At 48.7% G+C, this 22275-nt stretch overlaps 1 protein-coding gene across 2 annotated transcripts in view; it reads left to right on the forward strand.

The window, feature by feature from the left end:
- The window catches only part of RIMBP2 (RIMS binding protein 2), a 1257287-nt gene that overhangs the window by 806862 nt on the left and 428150 nt on the right, over window positions 1-22275 (forward strand). For both annotated transcript variants that reach the window (XM_069215362.1, XM_069215363.1), the window contains 2 exons: window positions 925-1029; window positions 15205-15255. In XM_069215362.1, coding sequence (XP_069071463.1) covers window positions 925-1029; window positions 15205-15255 — 156 coding nt within the window. The remainder of the gene's footprint in view (window positions 1-924; window positions 1030-15204; window positions 15256-22275) is intronic.

The raw sequence follows: 22275 nt of genomic DNA on the forward strand, positions 1-22275 counted from the left end.
TGTATGTAACCATGGTGATATTTATTGAGGGGATCGCTAGATGCTGCCTGTATGTAACCATGGTGATATTAATTGACTGATCGCTAGATGCTGCCTGTATGTAACCATGGTGATATTTGACTGATCGCTAGATGCTGCCTGTATGTAACCATGGTGATATTTATTGAGGGGATTGCTAGATGCTGCCTGTATGTAACCATGGTGATATTTATTGAGGGGATCGCTAGATGCTGCCTGGATGTAACCATGGTGATATTTGACTGATCGCTAGATGCTGCCTGTATGTAACCATGGTGATATTTGACTGATCGCTAGATGCTGCTTGTATGTAACCATGGTGATATTTATTGAGGGGATCGCTAGATGCTCCCTGTATGTAACCATGGTGATATTTATTGAGGGGATTGCTAGATGCTGCCTGTATGTAACCATGGTGATATTCATTGACTGATCGCTAGATGCTGCCTGTATGTAACTATGGTGATATTTGACTGATCGCTAGATGCTGCCTGTATGTAACCATGGTGATGTTTATTGAGGGGATCGCTAGATGCTGCCTGTATGTAACCATGGTGATATTTATTGAGGGGATCGCTAGATGCTGCCTGTATGTAACCATGGTGATATTTGACTGATCGCTAGATGCTGCCTGTATGTAACCATGGTGATATTTATTGAGGGGATCGCTAGATGCTGCCTGTATGTAACCATGGTGATATTTATTGAGGGGATTGCTAGATGCTGCCTGTATGTAACCATGGTGATATTCATTGACTGATTGCTAGATGCTGCCTGTATGTAACCATGGTGATATTCATTGACTGATCACTAGATGCTGCCTGTATGTAACCATGGTGATATTCATTGACTGATCACTAGCTACTGACTGCTGACCACCAATGCCCTTTTCTTTCCTCTGTACAGCACATGCGCGAAGCTGCTGAACGGCGGCAACAGCTGGAGATAGAGCATGAGCAAGCCTTGGCCGTCCTCAACGCAAAGCAGCAGGAGATTGAAGTATTGCAGAAGGTAAGAGCGACAACATAGGGTACCAGCATCCAAAACCCAGGGTTTCAGCCATGTGTGCTTGGAGACATCTCAGGTGCCTGGGATCAGCTGTGTAACACCCCCAGACTGGTAGAGCAAGTGATCTGTCCTCAAACGACATTCAGGACTTGGGGTCAGAGGTCTGTCCTAGCAACGTACACAAGACTGGTGCAGTAAGTGGTTTGTCCTAGAGAGACACCCAGGACTGTTGGAGTCAGTGGTCAGTCCTAGAGAGATATCCAAGGCTGGTGGAGTCAGTGGTCTGTCCTAGAGAGATATCCAAGGCTGATGGAGTCAGTGGTCAGTCCTAGAGAGACACCCAAGGCTGGTGGAGTCAGTGGTCTGTCCTAGAGACATATCCAAGGCTGGTGGAGTCAGTGGTCTGTCCCAGAGAGATAGCCAAGGCAGGTGGAGTCAGTGGTCCGTCCTAGAGAGATAGCCAAGGCTGGTGGAGTCAGTGGTCTGTCCCAGAGAGATAGCCAAGGCTGGTGCAGTCAGTGGTCAGTCCTAGAGAGATAGCCAAGGCTGGTGGAGTCAGTGGTCCGTCCTAGAGAGATAGCCAAGGCTGGTGGAGTCAGTGGTCAGTCCCAGAGAGATATCCAAGGCTGGTGGAGTCAGTGGTCAGTCCCAGAGAGATATCCAAGGCTGGTGGAGTCAGTGGTCAGTCCTAGAGAGACACCCAAGGCTGGTGGAGTCAGTGGTGTATCCTAGAGGGACACCCAAGACTGGGAGAGTCAGAGTTCTATCCTAGAGACACATCCAAGACTGGTGGAGTCAGTGGTCAGTCCTAGAGAGAGACATGCAAGCCTGTTGGAGTCAGTGGTCTGTCCTAGAGAGACATCCAAGACTGGGAGAGTCAGTTGTCAGTCCTGGCAAGACACTTCATGTCTATGGGATTGGCTGTTTAAGAGTTCTAAGACAGGTAGAGACAGTTGTCTGTCCTAGAGACATACAAGACATGTGGTCTGCTGTATTGAGACAGCTCATGCCTGTAGGATCGGATGTTAGACTGGCCGAATCAGTGGTGTGTCCTAGCGAGACATCTCAAAACCATTGGACAACATTTTGTTGAGTGTGAGACCTCATAGACAGTCTAAGTGCTTTCGATTTCAGAAGAGACGTCCGAGTCTTGGGTGTGGAAGCAGTCAGACTTGTGTTGTAGTGAGATAGTTAAGTTCAAGGAGTAAGTCTGTGCAGTCAACATATATAATATCAATGAGGTCAACAGCGTGTCCTGTGACATCTGTAATGCCAGAAAGGTCAACAATGTGTCCTGTGAAACACCCAATTATATCCCTGTGTCATGGGAAGCAGGAGAGCCCAGTGGGGATGGTAATTCGGCATAGTGAGACATCCGCCCTCAGTGGTGTCACTCTGTGTCCATTAAGGTGGGGCAGTGAGGTCCTTCCTCTGTTCTGGTGAGACATCTAAGGTCACTGGGATCAGTGCTGTGTCCTGTGAGACCATAAGGGTTAAAGGGAGATCTGATGTCACTGGGCACCGTCCTGTGTCCTTGTGGGACATGAAAGATTAAAGAGACATCTGAGGTCATAACTGTGTGATGTAAGACATCCTAACTTCAGTGAGGTCAGCCCTGTCTCGTGGGAAAGGTCATTGGTTGTGGATCCGGGTGAAACATAATGTGCTTCCGTGTCAGCCGCGATGCCTGTGATGCAGCTGAGATTGGTGCCAGCAGCATCGTGTCCTCCTGAGTCATCAGCGGTGAGTGGACACTTGTCCAAGGTCACAGGGGTCAGCTACTCGTCCTTGTGCCACATCTGAGGTAACTGTGGCCATCCCTCTGCTCCCAGGGATCATACATCAGCAGGGTCAGCCCTCCTGCATCCAGCTGATTCATCAGAGCTCAGTGTGGCATACCCAGTGTCCTGTGAGATCTCGAACGTCAGTGGGGTCAATCCTTCGTCCCATTGATTCATCAGAGGTCACTGGGGTCAGCCCAGCCCAGGGGTCAGAGGTTATTGGGGTAAGTCCTCTTTCCTGCTGATTCATCAGGGGTTACTGGGGTCAGCCCTGTCTCCTCCTGATTCATCAGAGGTCAGTGGAGTCAAAAGTCGTTTCCTCCTGATTCATCAGAGGTCATTGGGGTCAGGCGTGTTTCCTGCTGATTCATCACAGGTCATTGGGGTCAGCCCTTCGTCCCACTGATTCATCAGAGTTCATTGGGGCCAACGCTGTTTCCTGCTGATTCATCAGAGGTCAGTGGGGCTAGTCCCTTTTCCGTTTGATTTATCAGAAGTCATTGGGGTAAGCTGCGTTTCCTGCTGATCGATCAGAGGTCTTTGAGGTAAGCGCTTCACTCCACTGATTCATCAAAAGTCACTGAAGTAAGCCTTATTTCTTGTTGATTCAGCTAAGGTAATTGGGGCCAGTCCGGTTTCCTGCCGATTCATCAGAGGTCAGTGCAACTTGTCCTGTGAGACCTCAGCGACAGGTATTTCCCCTTGATTCATAAGATGTCATTGAAGCGTGTGAGATATCAGAGGTCAGCAGTGGAACCCTGTTTAAGGAGACATATAGGATAAATAGTATGACCCCTGTTTTCTATGAGATATATAGGATGAATGGAATCCGCCCTGTTTTCTATGAGACATACAGGATAAATGGGGTCAGCCCTGTTTTCTATGGGACATATAGGATAAAGGGGGTCAGCTGTGTTTTCTGTGCGGAATATACATGTATCATCACCTACGGTGCTGCATTGTTCAGCTATACATGCATGACCGTTTCTGGAGTTGGATCTGTGCAGCGCTGCATGCATCATCCCCTCCGGTGCTTTATTGTGCAGCACTACGTGCATCACCCTGTCTGGGGTTGGATCTGTGCAGCAGTACATGCATCACCCCCTCTGGATTTGGATCTGTGCAGCTGTACATGCATCACCCCCTCTGGAGTAGGATCTGTGCAGCAGTGCATGCATCATCCCCTCCGGTGCTTTATTGTGCAGCACTACATGCATCACCCTTTCTGGGGTTGGATCTGTGCAGCAGTACATGCATCACCCCCTCTGGATTTGGATCTGTGCAGCTGTGCATGCATCACCCCCTCTGGAGTTGGATCTGTGCAGCGCTGCATGCATTATCCCCTCCGGTGCTTTATTGTGCAGCACTACATGCATCACCCTGTCTGGGGTTGGATCTGTGCAGCAGTACATGCATCACCCCCTCTGGATTTGGATCTGTGCAGCTGTACATGCATCACCCCCTCTGGAGTTGGATCTGTGCAGCGCTGCATGCATTATCCCCTCCGGTGCTTTATTGTGCAGCACTACATGCATCACCCTGTCTGGGGTTGGATCTCTGCAGCAGTACATGCATCACCCCCTCTGGATTTGGATCTGTGCAGCTGTACATGCATCACCCCCTCTGGAGTTGGATCTGTGCAGCGCTGCATGCATCATCCCCTCCGGTGCTTTATTGTGCAGCACTACATGCATCACCCTGTCTGGGGTTGGATCTGTGCAGCAGTACATGCATCACCCCCTCTGGATTTGGATCTGTGCAGCTGTACATGCATCATCCCCTCTGGTGCTGGATCAGTGGAACAGTATATGCATCATCCCCTCTGGTACTGCATTGCTGCAGCAGTGCATGCATTACCTGCTTTGGTGTTGAATTTGTGTAGCGAGACATGCATCACCCCCTCCAGTGCTGCATTGTGCAGCAGTACATGCATCATCCCGTCTGGAGTTGGATCTGTGCAGCGGTATATGCATATTCCCCTCCAGTGCTGCATTGTGCAGCAATACATGCATCACTTTCTCTGGAGTTGGATCTGTGCAGCGGTACATGCATCATCCCCTCCGGTGCTTTATTGTGCAGCACTACATGCATCACCCTGTCTGGGGTTGGATCTGTGCAGCAGTACATGCATCACCCCCTCTGGATTTCGATCTGTGCAGCTGTACATGCATCACCCCCTCTGGAGTAGGATCTGTGCAGGAGTGCATGCATCATCCCCTCCGGTGCTTTATTGTGCAGCACTACATGCATCACCCTGTCTGGGGTTGGATCTGTGCAGCAGTACATGCATCACCCCCTCTGGATTTGGATCTGTGCAGCAGTACATGCATCACCCCCTCTGGATTTGGATCTGTGCAGCTGTACATGCATCACCCCCTCTGGAGTTGGATCTGTGCAGCGCTGCATGCATCATCCCCTCCGGTGCTTTATTGTGCAGCACTACATGCATCACCCTGTCTGGGGTTGGATCTGTGCAGCAGTACATGCATCACCCCCTCTAGATTTGGATCTGTGCAGCTGTACATGCATCATCCCCTCTGGTGCTGGATCAGTGGAACAGTATATGCATCATCCCCTCTGGTACTGCATTGCTGCAGCAGTGCATGCATTACCTGCTTTGGTGTTGAATTTGTGTAGCGAGACATGCATCACCCCCTCCAGTGCTTCATTGTGCAGCAGTACATGCATCATCCCGTCTGGAGTTGGATCTGTGCAGCGGTATATGCATAATCCCCTCCAGTGCTGCATTGTGCAGCAATACATGCATCACTTTCTCTGGAGTTGGATCTGTGCAGCGGTACATGCATCATCCTCTCCAGTGCTACATTGTGCAGCAATACATGCATTACCCCATCTGGAGTTGGATCTGTGTGGTGGTACCTGCATCATCCCCTCCTGTGCTGCATTGTGCAGCAGTACATACATCACCCCCTCTGGTGTTGAATTGCTGCAGCAGTGCGCGCATTACCTGCTTTGGTGTTGGATGTGTGTAGTGTTACATGCATCATCCCCTACAGTGCTGCATTGTTCAGCAGTACATGTATCACTCGCACAGGAGCTGGATTTATTCTGCAGTACACGGATGATCCCTCTACTGCTGGATCAGTGAAACAGTATGTGCATCATCCTCTCTGGTGCTGGATTCCTGCAGCAGTGCATGCATTACCCGCTTTGGTGTTAGATTTGTGTAGCGTTACATGGAGCATCCCTTGAGGTGCTGAATTGATACAAGAGTATATGGATTATCCTTTGCAATGCTGGATGGTGCAGCAGTGCATGGATCATGCAATGTGGTGCTGGATCTCTGCAGAGGTGCATAGATGATCCCTGCTGGTGCTGCATCAGTGAAACAGTACATGCATCTTCCCCTCTGGTGCAGGACCACTGCAGCAGTGCATGCATTTCCCCCTCCGTAGTTGGGTCTGTTCAGCAGTACATGCATCATCCCCTTCAGAAGTGGATCTGTGCAGCAGTACATGTATCACCCCTTCCAGAGTTTGATCTGTGCAGCAGTACATGCATCTCCCCCTCCGGAGTTGGTTCGATGTAGCAGTGCATGGATCATCCTCTCTGGTGCTGGATCTGTGCAGCGGTGCATGCATCATCCACTCCGGTGCTACATTGTGCAGCAATACATGCATCTCCCCCTCCGGAGTTGGATCGATGTAGCAGTGCATGGATCATCCTCTCTGGTGCTGGATTGGTGTAGCAATACCTGGTTTATCCCCTCTGGTGCTGGATTAGTGCGGTGGTACATGTATCGTCCCTCCAGAGTTGATCAGTGCAGCGGCACATGCATCACTTCTCGGTGTTGGATCGGTGCAGTAGTACATGCTTTATCGCCTCCGATATTGTATTGATGCCGTGATACATAGGCCACATTATTACTGGGTCCGTACAGTGACACGTACACTGTTCCCGTCTGTGCTTGTCGCCTCTGGTACTGGGCAGTTGCAACTGTACAAACATGGTTTCTTCTGGGGATGGGTGTGCATAATGACAAAAGGATCCCGTCCGGTACTGGGCGCGGGTAATGATGCATACATGGTTCCTTTCGGTCCTATGTGAGTGTAATGACATCAACATGGTCTATTCCAGTGTTGGGTGTGTATAATGGCATGTACATGGCTCCTTTCAGTGTTGGATGCGTGTAAGGATATGAACACAGTTCCTTCCATGTTAGATTTCTGTGATAGCATGAGCATGGTTCCCTCCGTAGTTGGTGGGAATAGCATAACTTTCCTTGGTGTTCTGTTGTGTTTTGTTGAGTGTGTCCGTACATACATTCCGCTTACACTGCCTATGTACCTATGTGATACTTGCATGTCATGAACCTAGTCAAAGGCAGTGGATGGTAGATTGTGATTGCAACATGACAGTGTTCATAAAAGAGTGATGTCTTCTGCTATTTCCTGAATTGTCGCAGGGTTGGTCTGGTCTTGTTGGATTCATGAATGTTGTTACGGATCCTGGATGTGTGAATGGGAAAGGCCCGGTGCCATGTTTGTACATTTTCACACTTCTTTGTCCCCAGTCTGATAGTATACTAGCTTTGGGTGTGCCAAGAGCCACCAGTCTGATAGCATCCTAGCTTTGGGTGTGCCAAGAGCCACCAGGCTGATAGTATCCTAGCTTTGGGTGTGCCAAGAGCCACCAGTCTGATAGTATCCTAGCTTTGGGTGTGCCAAGAGCCACCAGTCTGATAGCATCCTAGCTTTGGGTGTGCCAAGAGCCACCAGAGGTGGTGAACTTGACGGTGACATAGCTGTTGCTGCAGATCGTGATAGATCTGTAAATGATGCCGCTGGTTTTGAAGATGGTACCGGGCCGGTGGGAAAGGGGGGGGACAGTGCAGTTTAATCAGGATGGAGGTGGTGCAATCATATTTCCTCAAGCCCTCAATGAGTCATCCTGAGATATGTAGGATGCCCTTAACGGGGAGGCCACTGTGGAGCCTGGGAGACCATTGAGCAGGTCATTCCCCATCCAGACACAAGAATAGGGAGGTTGAACAGCAGTTCTGACGTCACTTTCTGGGAGGAACGATTTGTCTTTTCATCAGAGAGAGCTGGTACCAGGCATCTTTGTTTTCTTCAGGTGAGATTGGTGTTCCAGGTGGATCCATGTGGGTTAGCATTGGATGAAAGTTGGTATTTAAAGCTGGTAGGTCTGTACTGTTTCTTGTCTGTTCTTGGTAAATAACATAATTCTGTCTCTATTGAACTGAGCTTCAGGGAGGCCCTGGACATCCAGGGCTGGAGGATATGCAGGGTTGGTTTGAGTCCTCTGTCTGGAGTGGAGGAGAGGTGCGGTGTGGTGGTGGGAGTGCAAGCCTCTCATTCTTTGGGACCACAACTATGTATCTCATTAGCAGTCAATCACCCACATAAAGTGGAACATTTCCACTTGTTGACCAAACACTTCTGTCTTTTCTTCTTGACATCTCTGGTTGAGTAGAGGACATTCCAGATCAGGAATCCTTTCCCTCACAGGTACCATCCTCCATGATTGCTGCACACCCACCTTATGTGACACTAGAAGCAGACCATCAGTGGCATGGTTCTCTACAACTCCAGAAATGTTCCTCACAGATAGTCGGCTTCATTCCTCACAGCCTTGGATCGAGGACTCATACGCCCACGCAGAGGCACGGATTTGCACGTCCCTTCTAGACTCTTTGTATCTGCTGCCACTGCACCAGAGGGGAGAATTACTGATGGTCCTATCCTGGTCATTTATCAGTATCTCCTGCTCACACCAGACTTTATTAAACTTCAGCGGATGGAAATTGCAGCTCTTTCCAGTGCCTGTCAAAATACATCTGCAGACCTTCCTGGAGCCAACACATATTTCAGCTGCAAGCAGACGATTTATCAGAAGATTACACCATGAACCACTGTTGTCCATGTCAGCGCTGCGCTGTCTCCGCCCCTTTGGCGGTACAGGATGTCTTCCCATCACTGGGCAGGGACATTATCCATATTAACAGGCAGCAATGCCGTCCACACAAATGGGCTGGTGTGTTCTCCCAATTCACAGGCTGGAGTGTTATCCTGTTCACAGACTAGCGTGTTGTCCCTGCCCGCAGGCTGGCGTGTTGTCCCTGCCCGCAGGCTGGCGTGTTGTCCCTGTCCGCAGGCTGGCGTGTTGTCCCTGTCCGCAGGCTGGCGTGTTGTCCCTGCCCGCAGGCTGGCGTGTTGTCCCTGTCTGCAGGCTGGCGTGTTGTTGTCCCTGTCCACAGACTAGTGTATTGTCCCTGTCTGCAGGCCGGTGTGTTGTCCTGTCCGCAGGCTGGCATGTTGTCTCTATCCAGAGGATGAAGTGTTGTCACCATAAGTCGCCCGGCGCATTGTCCCTGTCCACAGACTAACGTATCCTCCCTGGCCACAGGCTGGTGTATTGTCCTGTCCGCAGACTGGAGTTTTTTCCCGTCCCCCCACCTGGCTTGTTGTCCTGTATGTAGGCTAGCCTATTGTCCCTGTCTGCAGGCTGGTGAGTTCTCTATCTACAGGCTGCTTTGTTGTCCCCAAAAGTGGTTTGACGTGTTGTCCCTGTCTGTGGGCTGGTGTGTTGTCCTGTCGGTAAGGTAGCATGTTGTCTTGCCTGTAGGCTAGAATGTTGTCCCTGTCGACAGGTTGATGTGCTGTTCCCATAAGCGAGCTGGCATGTTGTCCGTGTCTGCAGTGCTGTCCATCTACAGGCTGGTTTGTTGACCCCATAGGTGGCTCAATGTTTGTCCCTGCCCTTACAGGGAGTGCAGAATTATTAGGCAAGTTGTATTTTTGAGGATTAATTTTATTATTGAACAACAACCATGTTCTCAATGAACCCAAAAAACTCATTAATATCAAAGCTGAATATTTTTGGAAGTAGTTTTTAGTTTGTTTTTAGTTTTAGCTATGTTAGGGGGATATCTGTGTGTGCAGGTGACTATTACTGTGCATAATTATTAGGCAACTTAACAAAAAAAAATATATACCCATTTCAATTATTTATTATTACCAGTGAAACCAATATAACATCTCAACATTCACAAATATACATTTCTGACATTCAAAAACAAAACAAAAACAAATCAGTGACCAATATAGCCACCTTTCTTTGCAAGGACACTCAAAAGCCTGCCATCCATGGATTCTGTCAGTGTTTTGATCTGTTCACCATCAACATTGCGTGCAGCAGCAACCACAGCCTCCCAGACACTGTTCAGAGAGGTGTACTGTTTTCCCTCCTTGTAAATCTCACATTTGATGATGGACCACAGGTTCTCAATGGGGTTCAGATCAGGTGAACAAGGAGGCCATGTCATTAGATTTCCTTCTTTTATACCCTTTGTTGCCAGCCACGCTGTGGAGTACTTGGACGCGTGTGATGGAGCATTGTCCTGCATGAAAACCATGTTTTTCTTGAAGGATGCAGACTTCTTCCTGTACCACTGCTTGAAGAAGGTGTCTTCCAGGAACTGGCAGTAGGACTGGGAGTTGAGCTTGACTCCATCCTCAACCCGAAAAGGCCCCACAAGCTCATCTTTGATGATACCAGCCCAAACCAGTACTCCACCTCCAACTTGCTGGCGTCTGAGTCGGACTGGAGCTCTCTGCCCTTTACCAATCCAGCCACGGGCCCATCCATCTGGCCCATCAAGACTCACTCTCATTTCATCAGTCCATAAAACCTTAGAAAAATCAGTCTTGAGATATTTCTTGGCCCAGTCTTGACGTTTCAGCTTGTGTGTCTTGTTCAGTGGTGGTCGTCTTTCAGCCTTTCTTACCTTGGCCATGTCTCTGAGTATTGCACACCTTGTGCTTTTGGGCACTCCAGTGATGTTGCAGCTCTGAAATATGGCCAAACTGGTGGCAAGTGGCATCGTGGCAGCTGCACGCTTGACTTTTCTCAGTTCATGGGCAGTTATTTTGCGCCTTGGTTTTTCCACATGCTTCTTGCGACCCTGTTGACTATTTTGAATGAAACGCTTGATTGTTCGATGATCACGCTTCAGAAGCTTTGCAATTTTAAGAGTGCTGCATCCCTCTGCAAGATATCTCACTATTTTTTACTTTTCTGAGCCTGTCAAGTCCTTCTTTTGACCCATTTTGCCAAAGGAAAGGAAGTTGCCTAATAATTATGCACACCTGATATAGGGTGTTGATGTCATTAGACCACACCCCTTCTCATTACAGAGATGCACATCACCTAATATGCTTAATTGGTAGTAGGCTTTCGAGCCTATACAGCTTGGAGTAAGACAACATGCATAAAGAGGATGATGTGGTCAAAATACTCATTTGCCTAATAATTCTGCACTCCCTGTAGGCTGATGTGTTGTCCCTCGGTTTTTGTGACCACAGCAACACCCTCCCTCTCCGCTGTGTGTCTGCCGCAGGCACCCGTTCACCGGAGCCTGTGGTGGTGGTGCTGTTTGCTGTCAGTAGTATGGCAAGGGAGCCATAGTCCCCAATACAAGCAAAGAAACAGAGTCCATCATCGGTGGAAGGGCCCCTCAGTCTCCTGGTGCCACCACACCGGCTGCGCCTTTTATAGCTACGCCCCTCTGTGGAACTTACCTCTCTCTGCCTCAATCCATGCTTATCTGCAGCCACAGGTAAATGTAACAAAACACACTGGTCCCTAGTAACAATTCTTAAGATGCAAAGAACCAAATGACGAATAACATTTGTTCAAAGGAGTTTATGAAAAACAATTTCAAGACGCATAGCAGTGCAGTTAATATTGGTGCAAAACAAACATGCTTGGTGCTCTCTTTAGAGACGATGTCTGTCCAGATGGGGAGTGACCCTGTCGTGGTAATAAGGGGGGGATCAATAAACTAAACAACTAATGCCCCCTACACCATAAATGTCATGTGTGACTTGTGCTGGCATGCGTAATCAATTCAGATAGAACCTGCTTCTGATTTGAGGGTAGACTGTTGGGCAGGAACATATGCTCTAGATTCACGCGGAACCGGCACACAACAGGAGCGGAGCCCTATATCTCGATTAGATGATTGCGTAACCTCAGGTCCCACAGCACAAGCTGACCACCAAGGTAGCGTGCAGCAGAGGGCGTAACACGAGTGTATGGTCCTGCCCAACAGTGTACCCTTAACTCAGAAGAGGATTTTATCCTAATTTTTGGAAAGCCTCTTATGAAAAAAAAGACACAGGACTGTAGCTAAAAGGAGGACACAAGCCCCCTCTGTTCCCCGAGAGATTAGCCAGTCACAGTATCTCATGTACTAAGACAAGGAGCCCTTTTCGAAACATGTGTCCTTCATAACACCTAAATACATAGCCCTGAAGAAGACCTTCATTTGAAGCATAAGCCCGCTAGGAAGGTCGAAACGCGTTGGCGTACTTTGAAATACTGACCGAGGGCACTCACATTTATAAGGAACCTTGAATTAAATGATAATGGACTGAGAGGATTCATACCCTTCAGCCATTTGGAAAGTATTAAGAAAAGGTATGTCCCGACCGCTAAGGGCCCCACCGTACTTGGAGGTCCCCGCAGGTGGACCCAATAAAATATTCCCATCCATACAATGCAAAATAAATTGTGCTGGACACTTGCTTTGGTGGATATAGCTCCATATATGTTGGACACATATCTGTTGATAAACAGTCTCAGGGCGTATGTGGGACACCAAGGAACGTTTAAACCACACGTTTAATGTGACTTGGGTTAGAATGTGCAATGTAATGTCGTTAGTATGAACACTGAAGTTTGTTGTTAGTTTTGTCATCTGATCCACGTATGACTATGGTTTAGAATGCTTTACTAAGGGACATCTTGAACGAACCAGAAAAAATTCTGATTAAAATATTCTGACGTAGTGGGTTGGGTTTACAATTTCTATTGGATGTGACGTGTCATCTCAGTATCATAAGTTTAAGCATAAAGTTACTTCTGGACGAGTTTAAGAATCCTCAAGAATTGATGCTTAGGAGGGGCGCGAGTTGATAACATGCCTACGTAATACATGAAATGTATGGTGGGGGGGTCATTGCTCTGTTCATTGTTTACTCTTTAGAGGCGATACACACAAGTGATACATTGTGACCAATGTGTGTGTCAACGCAGAGTAGCTCGGCCCCTTAGAGCGGGTCCTAGGATCCGTGTGTCAAGGCGGTTGGCGCCTCCTCTCGACTTTAGGCCCAAAATCCAAACTCCCCCAAAGAGGCCCCTTATAAAGCCAGAGCCTACGGTCCATGCTGCGTATCCAGACTAGGCTCTTACTCGACCACTCTGAAGCGCTTCGAGGCACGGTCGGAAGTGTGGAGCGGTAGAGGTGGGCCAGCCAACCCAGGCTTGAGACTGGCTCGAGACTGGCTCGAGCTGAAGATCTGGCTCGGCCCTTGTCCGTTGGGCCTGCGAGCCACCGCAGACCTGTGCCAAGCGTTCCGGGCACTGCCCTTCCTGCCCTAAAGCATCGAGCTGCAGGGCAGGCGGGGCCCTGGAATCTCAAAGGTGCTTTTCAGATCTGTATGTCGGCAGCTGAGCTGCATTTCAGAGGTGTGCCACTGAACACCTGTTAAAGAAGATGAACCTCCGTGGGAAGTCAGTCCTCCTTGTTATGCTAATCACGATGATTGCTCTCATTGAGGCGCTGAACCGCTCTCTTTTTAATGTTTTTTTTACCCCAGGAGACAGCAGTGATATTAACATAAAAAGAGCCTCCTGCCTCCCTGTGAGCGTTGTTCTTTTCTTAAAAAAAAACAAAAAAACAAAACAAACTCATCCTGTCATATTGAATTACACATCACACTTGTGTTTATTGAACATTGTATACTAATTTGGGCCTAGAAATAATTGAACATAATTCTCTGTACTGAGGTGATAAAAGGGAGCGAGGAGGAGGTTTTCATCCAGTGGACGTGAAACCAGGAATCCTGGAATCAAATCCCAGCTTCCCCACATCACTAAAACGTGTGAGCTTGCACTAACCGATGCAGTTTACTCTACCTGATTTTGGCTGAGTGTCCTATCTGGAGCACACTGGTGGAATTCAGTTCAGGATGTACAATATGTGTAGAAAGATATCTCTGCATGGCTTAATACACAATCCGGGTTCTCCACACAGTGTAACAATGTCACCCATAGGCAGGTGCACTGAACAGACACATCATCTGGTTCACTCGGGGCTGTGTACCAAGGACACCGGAGGCGGGGGAAAGTGCGTGTCTGAAAACTACCACTGTTCAGGGATCTAACCTAGGGCACTAAAGTGAAACAAATCTTTTCAAGAAAAAATATATTTTAAATTGAAAAACTGCTTTGTTTGGGGTTACTGTATCATTTACAGACCATATGCTGATGGCTCGGCTCGTGCTTTGCTATTAGAGCCACGCCAGATTCCTGGCCCGGCCTGGGTCTGGTCTCCATGTAAATTTGCTGTTTTACCCATCTCTAGGATGAGCTATACAACTGCTAAAATACAATACCATTAGGAGAAACAGCCATACTAGGACTGACTCGCTTCCAGGCGCTTGTGTGAGTTGGTGGGAGCTCTTTAGATGCAATGGGTCGTGGCTCCGGCGCCGTGCACGCTCCAGACACTGCTCCCCAGTGCACAATACACTGCTGGGACACACAAGTGAGGGATGGGGAGCGCACCCCAGCTCTGATCACACCGCTGACACCAACAACCCTCAGTGAGATTCCCGAGATAGCGCCTGGTAATTACTGAAGTGGCCTGAAGCTGAAAACTTCCTAAATCCTGCGCCAACCCACAGAGCTCCCTCCTGTCACCCGCCAAAAGGTGCTCTCGTGATGAAGCGTCTCAAACAAGCACTGGCAAGTCCAGGATGTCCGGCATTGGCTGCAGCCTTTTGGCCTTGCCAATGCTTGTTTTGTCTCGTCATTGCGAAGCTTCGTTGTTAAGGGGGCTGCTCAGCCGTGTGAAAACTATCAACCACGTAACAGTCTCTGTCTACAGAAATATCTGCCTGTGAAAAATGCCAAAAATGACGGCAGAAGGCGCTTCCCCCACCACAGCACATCCCACACATAGACACACACGCACACACCACGCAGACACATACATACACACCACACATACACACACCACACATACACACACCACACATATACACACCACACATACACACCACGCACACATACACCACGCACACACACACCACGCACACACACACCACATATATACACACCACACACATACCACATACATACACCACACCACGCATACATACACCACACATACATACACCACACACACACACCACACACAGACACACATAGCACACACACACACACCCCACATACACCACACAGACACACACACACCCTGTTGTAGAGCCTTTAGCTCAGAGGAGTGAGGATGTCATTCCATGATGTACCAATGACTGAATAACAAGGTTTCTTTCCTTTTCTTAAGGCTCAGGTCGAAGCCAAGAAGGAACATGAGGGAGCAGTCCAACTGCTAGAGGTAAGGCGGCTGCCTTGGACTGTCCTCTGTGCTGGTGGTAAGAGACCAGAGAGATGTGTGCGGGTGTCTGTGTAGTGCGTTGGCAAGTTGTAGCCACAGACTGTAGAGTTTACATAAAATGTTCAACTATGGACAGGCTGGCGCCTCTGGAAGACGTTCAGGGCTGAGGGCGACCCTGACTCCGCCCGACGCCCCAGGCCTTGCGGAGGCACCAGTCGGTTCCATGATGGTCCACTTGCCGCTTTGCAGTGCCTCTGATCTGTTGTACTCCCTTGATGGAGATGTACCTCCACTCTTCATAGATTAGGTGTCACCACGTCTTCTCTGCAGCTCAGCTGTTATGTGCAGTTTGCAGTATCCTTCTGACCTCACAGCATGCTGAACCCTTGTCAGGGTGCACTCAGGCCTTCATCCCTCTGATGTAGAGAAGGAGAGGAGCACACAGGACCTCCTAGAGACCCCTGATGGCCCACGAGTGGCAGAAAGTATCGTGACCCTTCTGTGGACTGTTCTTGTTTCATTGCTGGAAATCTGCAGTCAACGACACGTGTTTCGCTCTGAGGTGCCATTTTATTTTGTGTTTATTAGAACTAGAAGGGCACCTTCATGATAGACACGCCCACAAGAACATTCTGATAATTTAACGAAAACAAGACAACCAATGAGCAAAGCCTAAAGACTGTGTCAGAACTTCAACTCCTCCTTAAATGGTGGGTCTATCACCTGGAGAGTTTAATGTGATTCTGAGATGGTCCCTTCTTCCGTGCTCTGGTGGTGACCATCCGTAGTCTGCAAAGGATGGAGTCCGTGATCTGGACAGTACATCGCGGACTGGTTCCGGCCACTGCAGGTCCTTCTCTGACCACCGTTTCCTCAGCCCTTCCTACCTTACTTACATTATCTACCAGAAAACCCCCAATCTATCCATTTATCCTGTAATGTACCTCAGGCCCCATAGTCTGCCCATCCGCTTAGTAATTCTACGCTTGAGTGCCGTCACGAGTCCTACAGCCATGACTGCTTCACACAACGTATGATCTGTCCGCCCAAAGTGTAACCTTCCCCTGCAGCCCCTGAATTTACCGCTCCACTGTAATCTTCCCACGTATCCCTGTAATCTGGAGCACAACCTGTAGTCTACCACTGACCTTGAAAGATGCCATCCTTCTGTTGCTTAGCTGCACTCCTGCAAGTTCACTGATTGCCCTGTGTTTGTCCAACTCATCCAAGTAATCTACTACTAAAGCCTCCATCGTACCACACCACGTTCCATATGCCCTCCAACCTATAATTTTACGCTTTAAACCTGTAATCGAGCAACACAAGCTGATATCAACTCACCCACTTGTAATCTGTCACGGAACCCATAATATCCCCACATAACCAGTACTCTATGTCACCCATAAATTTACCACGAAGCCCATGTAGGAGGCTGGACTGGCTTGTAGTGAGTACCTAGGGGTACTTACACCTTGCACCAGGCCCAGTTATCCCTTATTAGTGTATAGGGTGTCTAGCAGCTTAGGCTGATAGATAATGGTAGCTTAGCAGAGCAGCTTAGGCTGAACTAGGAGACGTGTGAAGCTACTACAGTACCACTTAGTGTCATATGCACAATATCATAAGAAAACACAATACACAGTTATACTAAAAATAAAGGTACTTTATTTTTATGACAATATGCCAAAGTATCTCAGAGTGTACCCTCAGTTAGAGGATAGGAAATATACACAATATATATATACACAATACCAGAAATATGCAGTATAGTCTTAGAAAACAGTGCAAACAATGTATAGTTACAATAGGATGCAATGGAGACACATAGGGATAGGGGCAACACAAACCATATACTCCAGAAGTGGAATGCGAACCACAAATGGACCCCAAACCTATGTGACCTTGTAGAGGGTCGCTGGGACTATTAGAAAATAGTGAGGGTTAGAAAAATAGCCCACCCCAAGACCCTGAAAAGTGAGTGCAAAGTGCACTAAAGTTCCCCAAAGGACAAAGAAGTCGTGATAGGGGAATAAGGCAGGAAAGACACAAACCAACAGTGCAACAACGCTGGATTTCCAATCTGGGGTACCTGTGGAACAAGGGGACCAAGTCCAAAAGTCACAAGCAAGTCGGAGATGGGCAGATGCCCAGGAAATGCCAGCTGTGGGTGCAAAGAAGCTTCTACTGGACAGAAGAAGCTGCGGTTTCTGCAGGAACGCAAAGGGCTAGAGACTTCCCCTTTGGAGGACAGATCCCTCTCGCCTTGTAGAGTCGTGCAGAAGTGTTTTCCCGCCGAAAGAACGCTAACAAGCCTTGCTAGCTGCAAATCGTGCGGTTAGCGTTTTTGGACGCTGCTGTGGCCCAGGAGGGACCAGGAGGTCGCAAATTGGACCAGGAGGTAGAGGGGACGTCGAGCAAGACAAGGAGCCCTCTTAGCAGCAGGTAGCACCCGGAGAAGTGCCAGAAACAGGCACTACGAGGATGCGTGAAACGGTGCTCACCCGAAGTTACACAAAGGAGTCCCACGTCGCCGGAGACCAACTTAGAAAGTCGTGCAATGCAGGTTAGAGTGCCGTGGACCCAGGCTTGGCTGTGCACGAAGGATTTCCGCCGGAAGTGCACAGGGGCCCCGGAGTAGCTGCAAAAGTCACGGTTCCCAGCAATGCAGTCTAGCGAGGTGAGGCAAGGACTTACCTCCACCAAACTTGGACTGAAGAGTCACTGGACTGTGGGAGTCACTTGGGCAGAGTTTCTGGATTCGAGGGACCTCGCTCATCGTGCTGAGAGGAGACCCAAGGGACCGGTAATGCAGCTTTTTGGTTCCTGCGGTTGCAGGGGGACGATTCCGTCGACCCACGGGAGATTTCTTCGGAGCTTCTAGTGCAGAGAGGAGGCAGACTACCCCCACAGCATGCACCACCAGGAAAACAGTCGAGAAGGCGGCAGGATCAGCGTTACAGTGTTGCAGTAGTCGTCTTAGCTACTATGTTGCAGTTTTGCAGGCTTCCAGCGCGGTCAGCAGTCGATTCCTTGGCAGAAGGTGAAGAGAGAGATGCAGAGGAACTCGGATGAGCTCTTGCATTCGTTATCTAAGGAATCCCAAGAGACAGAGACCCTAAATAGCCAGAAAAGAGGGTTTGGCTACCTAGGAGAGAGGATAGGCTAGCAACACCTGAAGGAGCCTATCACAAGGAGTCTCTGACGTCACCTGGTGGCACTGGCCACTCAGAGCAGTCCAGTGTGCCAGCAGCACCTCTGTTTCCAAGATGGCAGAGGTCTGGAGCACACTGGAGGAGCTCTGGGCACCTCCCAGGGGAGGTACAGGTCAGGGGAGTGGTCACTCCCCTTTCCTTTGTCCAGTTTCGCGCCAGAGCAGGGCTAAGGGGTCCCCTGAACCGATGTAGACTGGCTTATGCAGAATTGGGCACATCTGTGCCCAAGAAAGCATTTCCAGAGGCTGGGGGAGGCTACTCCTCCCCTGCCTTCACACCATTTTCCAAAGGGAGAGGGTGTAACACCCTCTCTCAGAGGAAGTCCTTTGTTCTGCCATCCTGGGCCAGGCCTGGCTGGACCCCAGGAGGGCAGATGCCTGTCTGAGGGGTTGGCAGCAGCAGCAGCTGCAGTGAAACCCCGGGAAAGGCAGTTTGGCAGTACCAGGGTCTGTGCTACAGACCACTGGGATCATGGGATTGTGCCAACTATGCCAGGATGGTATAGAGGGGGCAATTCCATGATCATAGACATATTACATGGCCATATTTGGAGTTACCATTGTGAAGCTACATATAGGTAGTGACCTATATGTAATGCACGCGTGTAATGGTGTCCCCGCACTCACAACGTCCGGGGAATTGGCCCTGAACAATGTGGGGGCACCTTGGCTAGTGCCAGAGTGCCCACACACTAAGTAACTTAGCACCCAACCTTTACTAGGTAAAGGTTAGACATATAGATGACTTATAATTTACTTAAGTGCAGTGAAAAATGGCTGTGAAATAGCGTGGACGTTATTTCACTCAGGCTGCAGTGGCAGGCCTGTGTAAGATTTGTCAGAGCTCCCTATGGGTGGCAAAAGAAATGCTGCAGCCCATAGGGATCTCCTGGAACCCCAATACCCTGGGTACCTCAGTACCATATACTAGGGAATTATAAGGGTGTTCCAGTAAGCCAATGTAAATTGGTAAAATTGGTCACTAGCCTGTTAGTGACAATTTGAAAGAAATGAGAGAGCATAACCACTGAGGTTCTGATTAGCAGAGCCTCAGTGAGACAGTTAGTCCCTACACAGGTAACACATTCAGGCACACTTATGAGCACTGGGGCCCTGGAGAACAGGGTCCCAGTGACACATACAACTAAAACAACATATATACAGTGAAAAATGGGGGTAACATGCCAGGCAAGATGGTACTTTCCTACACAACCCCCCCCCCCCAAACGAAGGACAATAAGACTAGCCATGACCTGATGAGTCTTCATTGTCTAAGTGGAAATTTCTGGAGAGTTCATCTGCATTGGAGTGGCTACTCCCAGGTCTATGTTCCACTGTATAGTCAATTCCCTGTAGGGATTTGGACCACCTCAACAATTTAGGATTTTCACCTTTCATTTGTTTTAGCCAAAGTAGAGGTTTGTGGTCTGTCTGAACAATGAAGTGAGTGCCAAACAGGTATGGCCTCAACTTCTTCAGAGCCCAGACCACAGCAAAGGCCTCCCTCTCTATGGCAGACCAACGCTTTTCTCTAGGGGTCAACCTCCTACTAATAAAAGCAACAGGTTGATCCTGGCCCTCAGAATTAAGTTGTGATAGGACTGCCCCTACTCCTAATTCAGATGCATCAGTTTGGACATAGAATTTTTTTAGAGTAACAAGGGCTTTTCAGGACAGGTGCAGAGCACATGGCCTGCTTCAGCTCCTCAAAAGCTTTCTGACAGTTTGCTGTCCATAATACCTTTTTAGGCATTTTCTTGGATGTGAGGTCATTAAGAGGGGCTGCAATGGAGCCATAGTTCTTAATGAACCTCCTGTAATACCCAGTGAGGCCTAGGAAGGCTCTCACCTGAGTCTGAGTGGTAGGGGGAACCCAATCAATAATTGTTTGGATTTTCCCCTGAAGTGGTGCAATCTGTTCCCCACCAACAAGGTGTCCCAGATAAACCACCTTACCCTGCCCTATCTGGCACTTTGAAGCCTTGATAGTGAGGCCTGCCTTTTGCAGGGCCTCCAAAACTTTCCATAGGTGGACCAGGTGATCATCCCAGCTGGAGCTAAAGACAGCTATATCGTCCAAATATGCTGCACTGAAAGCTTCCAGCCCTTGCAGGACTGTGTTCACCAACCTTTGAAAAGTGGCAGGTGCATTTTTCAAACCAAAAGGCATTACTGTAAATTGGTAATGGCCTCCAATGGTTGAAAATGCTGTTTTAGGTTTGGCATCTTCTGACAATTTGATCTGCCAATACCCTGCAGTCAAATCAAAAGTGCTTAGATACTTGGCAGATGCCAGTGTATCTATGAGCTCATCTGCCCTGGGTATAGGGTGAGCATCAGTTTTGGTTACCAGGTTGAGACCTCTATAGTCTACACAAAACCGCATTTCCTTCTTTCCATCTTTGGAATGGGGTTTTGGTACAAGTACCACAGGAGAAGCCCATGGACTTTCAGAGTGCTCAACCACTCCTAGTTCTAACATTTTCTGCACCTCTTGCTTTATGCAGTCCCTGACATGGTCAGGCTGCCTATAGATCTTACTTTTGACAGGTAAACTGTCTCCAGTATCTATAGTGTGCTCACACCAAGAAGTGGTACCTGGCACAGTAGAGAAGAGTTCAGAGAATTGATCTAGGAGATTTATGCAATGGTCTTTCTGCTCAGCAGTAAGACCATCTGCCAAAACTACACCTTCCACAAGAGCATCCTGTTCTGTGGAAGAGAAGAGATCAGGTAGAGGATCACTGTCTTCTTCCTGTCCCTCATCAGTTGCCATGAGCAGGGTGAGATCAGCCCTGTCATAGTAGGGTTTCAGGCGACTGACATGGAGCACCCTAAGGGGACTCCTGGCAGTGCCTAAGTGTAGGAAGTTGGCTCTGTATGTGCTATTTCAAAGTAAGGAATAGCATGCACAGAGTCCAAGGGTTCCCCTTAGAGGTAAAATAGTGGTAAAAATAGATAATACTAATGCTCTATTTTGTGGTAGTGTGGTCGAGCAGTAGGCTTATCCAAGGAGTAGTGTTAAGCATTTGTTGTACATACACATAGACAATAAATGAGGTACACACACTCAGAGACAAATCCAGCCAATAGGTTTTGTTATAGAAAAATATATTTTCTTAGTTTATTTTAAGAACCACAGGTTCAAATTTAACATGTAATATCTTGTTTGAAAGGTATTGCAGGTAAGTACATTAGGAACTTTGAATCATTTCAATTGTATGTATACTTTTCAAGTTATTCACAAATAGCTATTTCAAAAGTGGACACTTAGTGCAATTTTCACAGTTCCTGGGGGAGGTAAGTTTTTGTTAGTTTTACCAGGTAAATAAGACACTTACAGGGTTCAGTTCTTGGTCCAAGGTAGCCCACCGTTGGGGGTTCAGAGCAACCCCAAAGTTACCACACCAGCAGCTCAGGGCCGGTCAGGTGCAGAGTTCAAAGTGGTGCCCAAAACGCATAGGCTATAATGGAGAGAAGGGGGTGCCCCGGTTCCGGTCTGCTTGCAGGTAAGTACCCGCGTCTTCGGAGGGCAGACCAGGGGGGTTTTGTAGGGCACCGGGGGGGACACAAGCCCACACAGAAATTTCACCCTCAGCAGCGCGGGGGCGGCCGGGTGCAGTGTAGAAACAAGCGTCGGGTTCGCAATGTTTAGTCAACGAGAGATCAAGGGATCTCTTCAGCGCTGCAGGCAGGCAAGGGGGGGCTTCCTCGGGGAAACCTCCACTTGGGCAAGGGAGAGGGACTCCTGGGGGTCACTTCTGCAGTGAAAGTCCGGTCCTTCAGGTCCTGGGGGCTGCGGGTGCAGG

This window comes from Pleurodeles waltl, chromosome 11 (assembly GCF_031143425.1).
Source record: "Pleurodeles waltl isolate 20211129_DDA chromosome 11, aPleWal1.hap1.20221129, whole genome shotgun sequence".
Taxonomy (NCBI): domain Eukaryota; kingdom Metazoa; phylum Chordata; class Amphibia; order Caudata; family Salamandridae; genus Pleurodeles; species Pleurodeles waltl.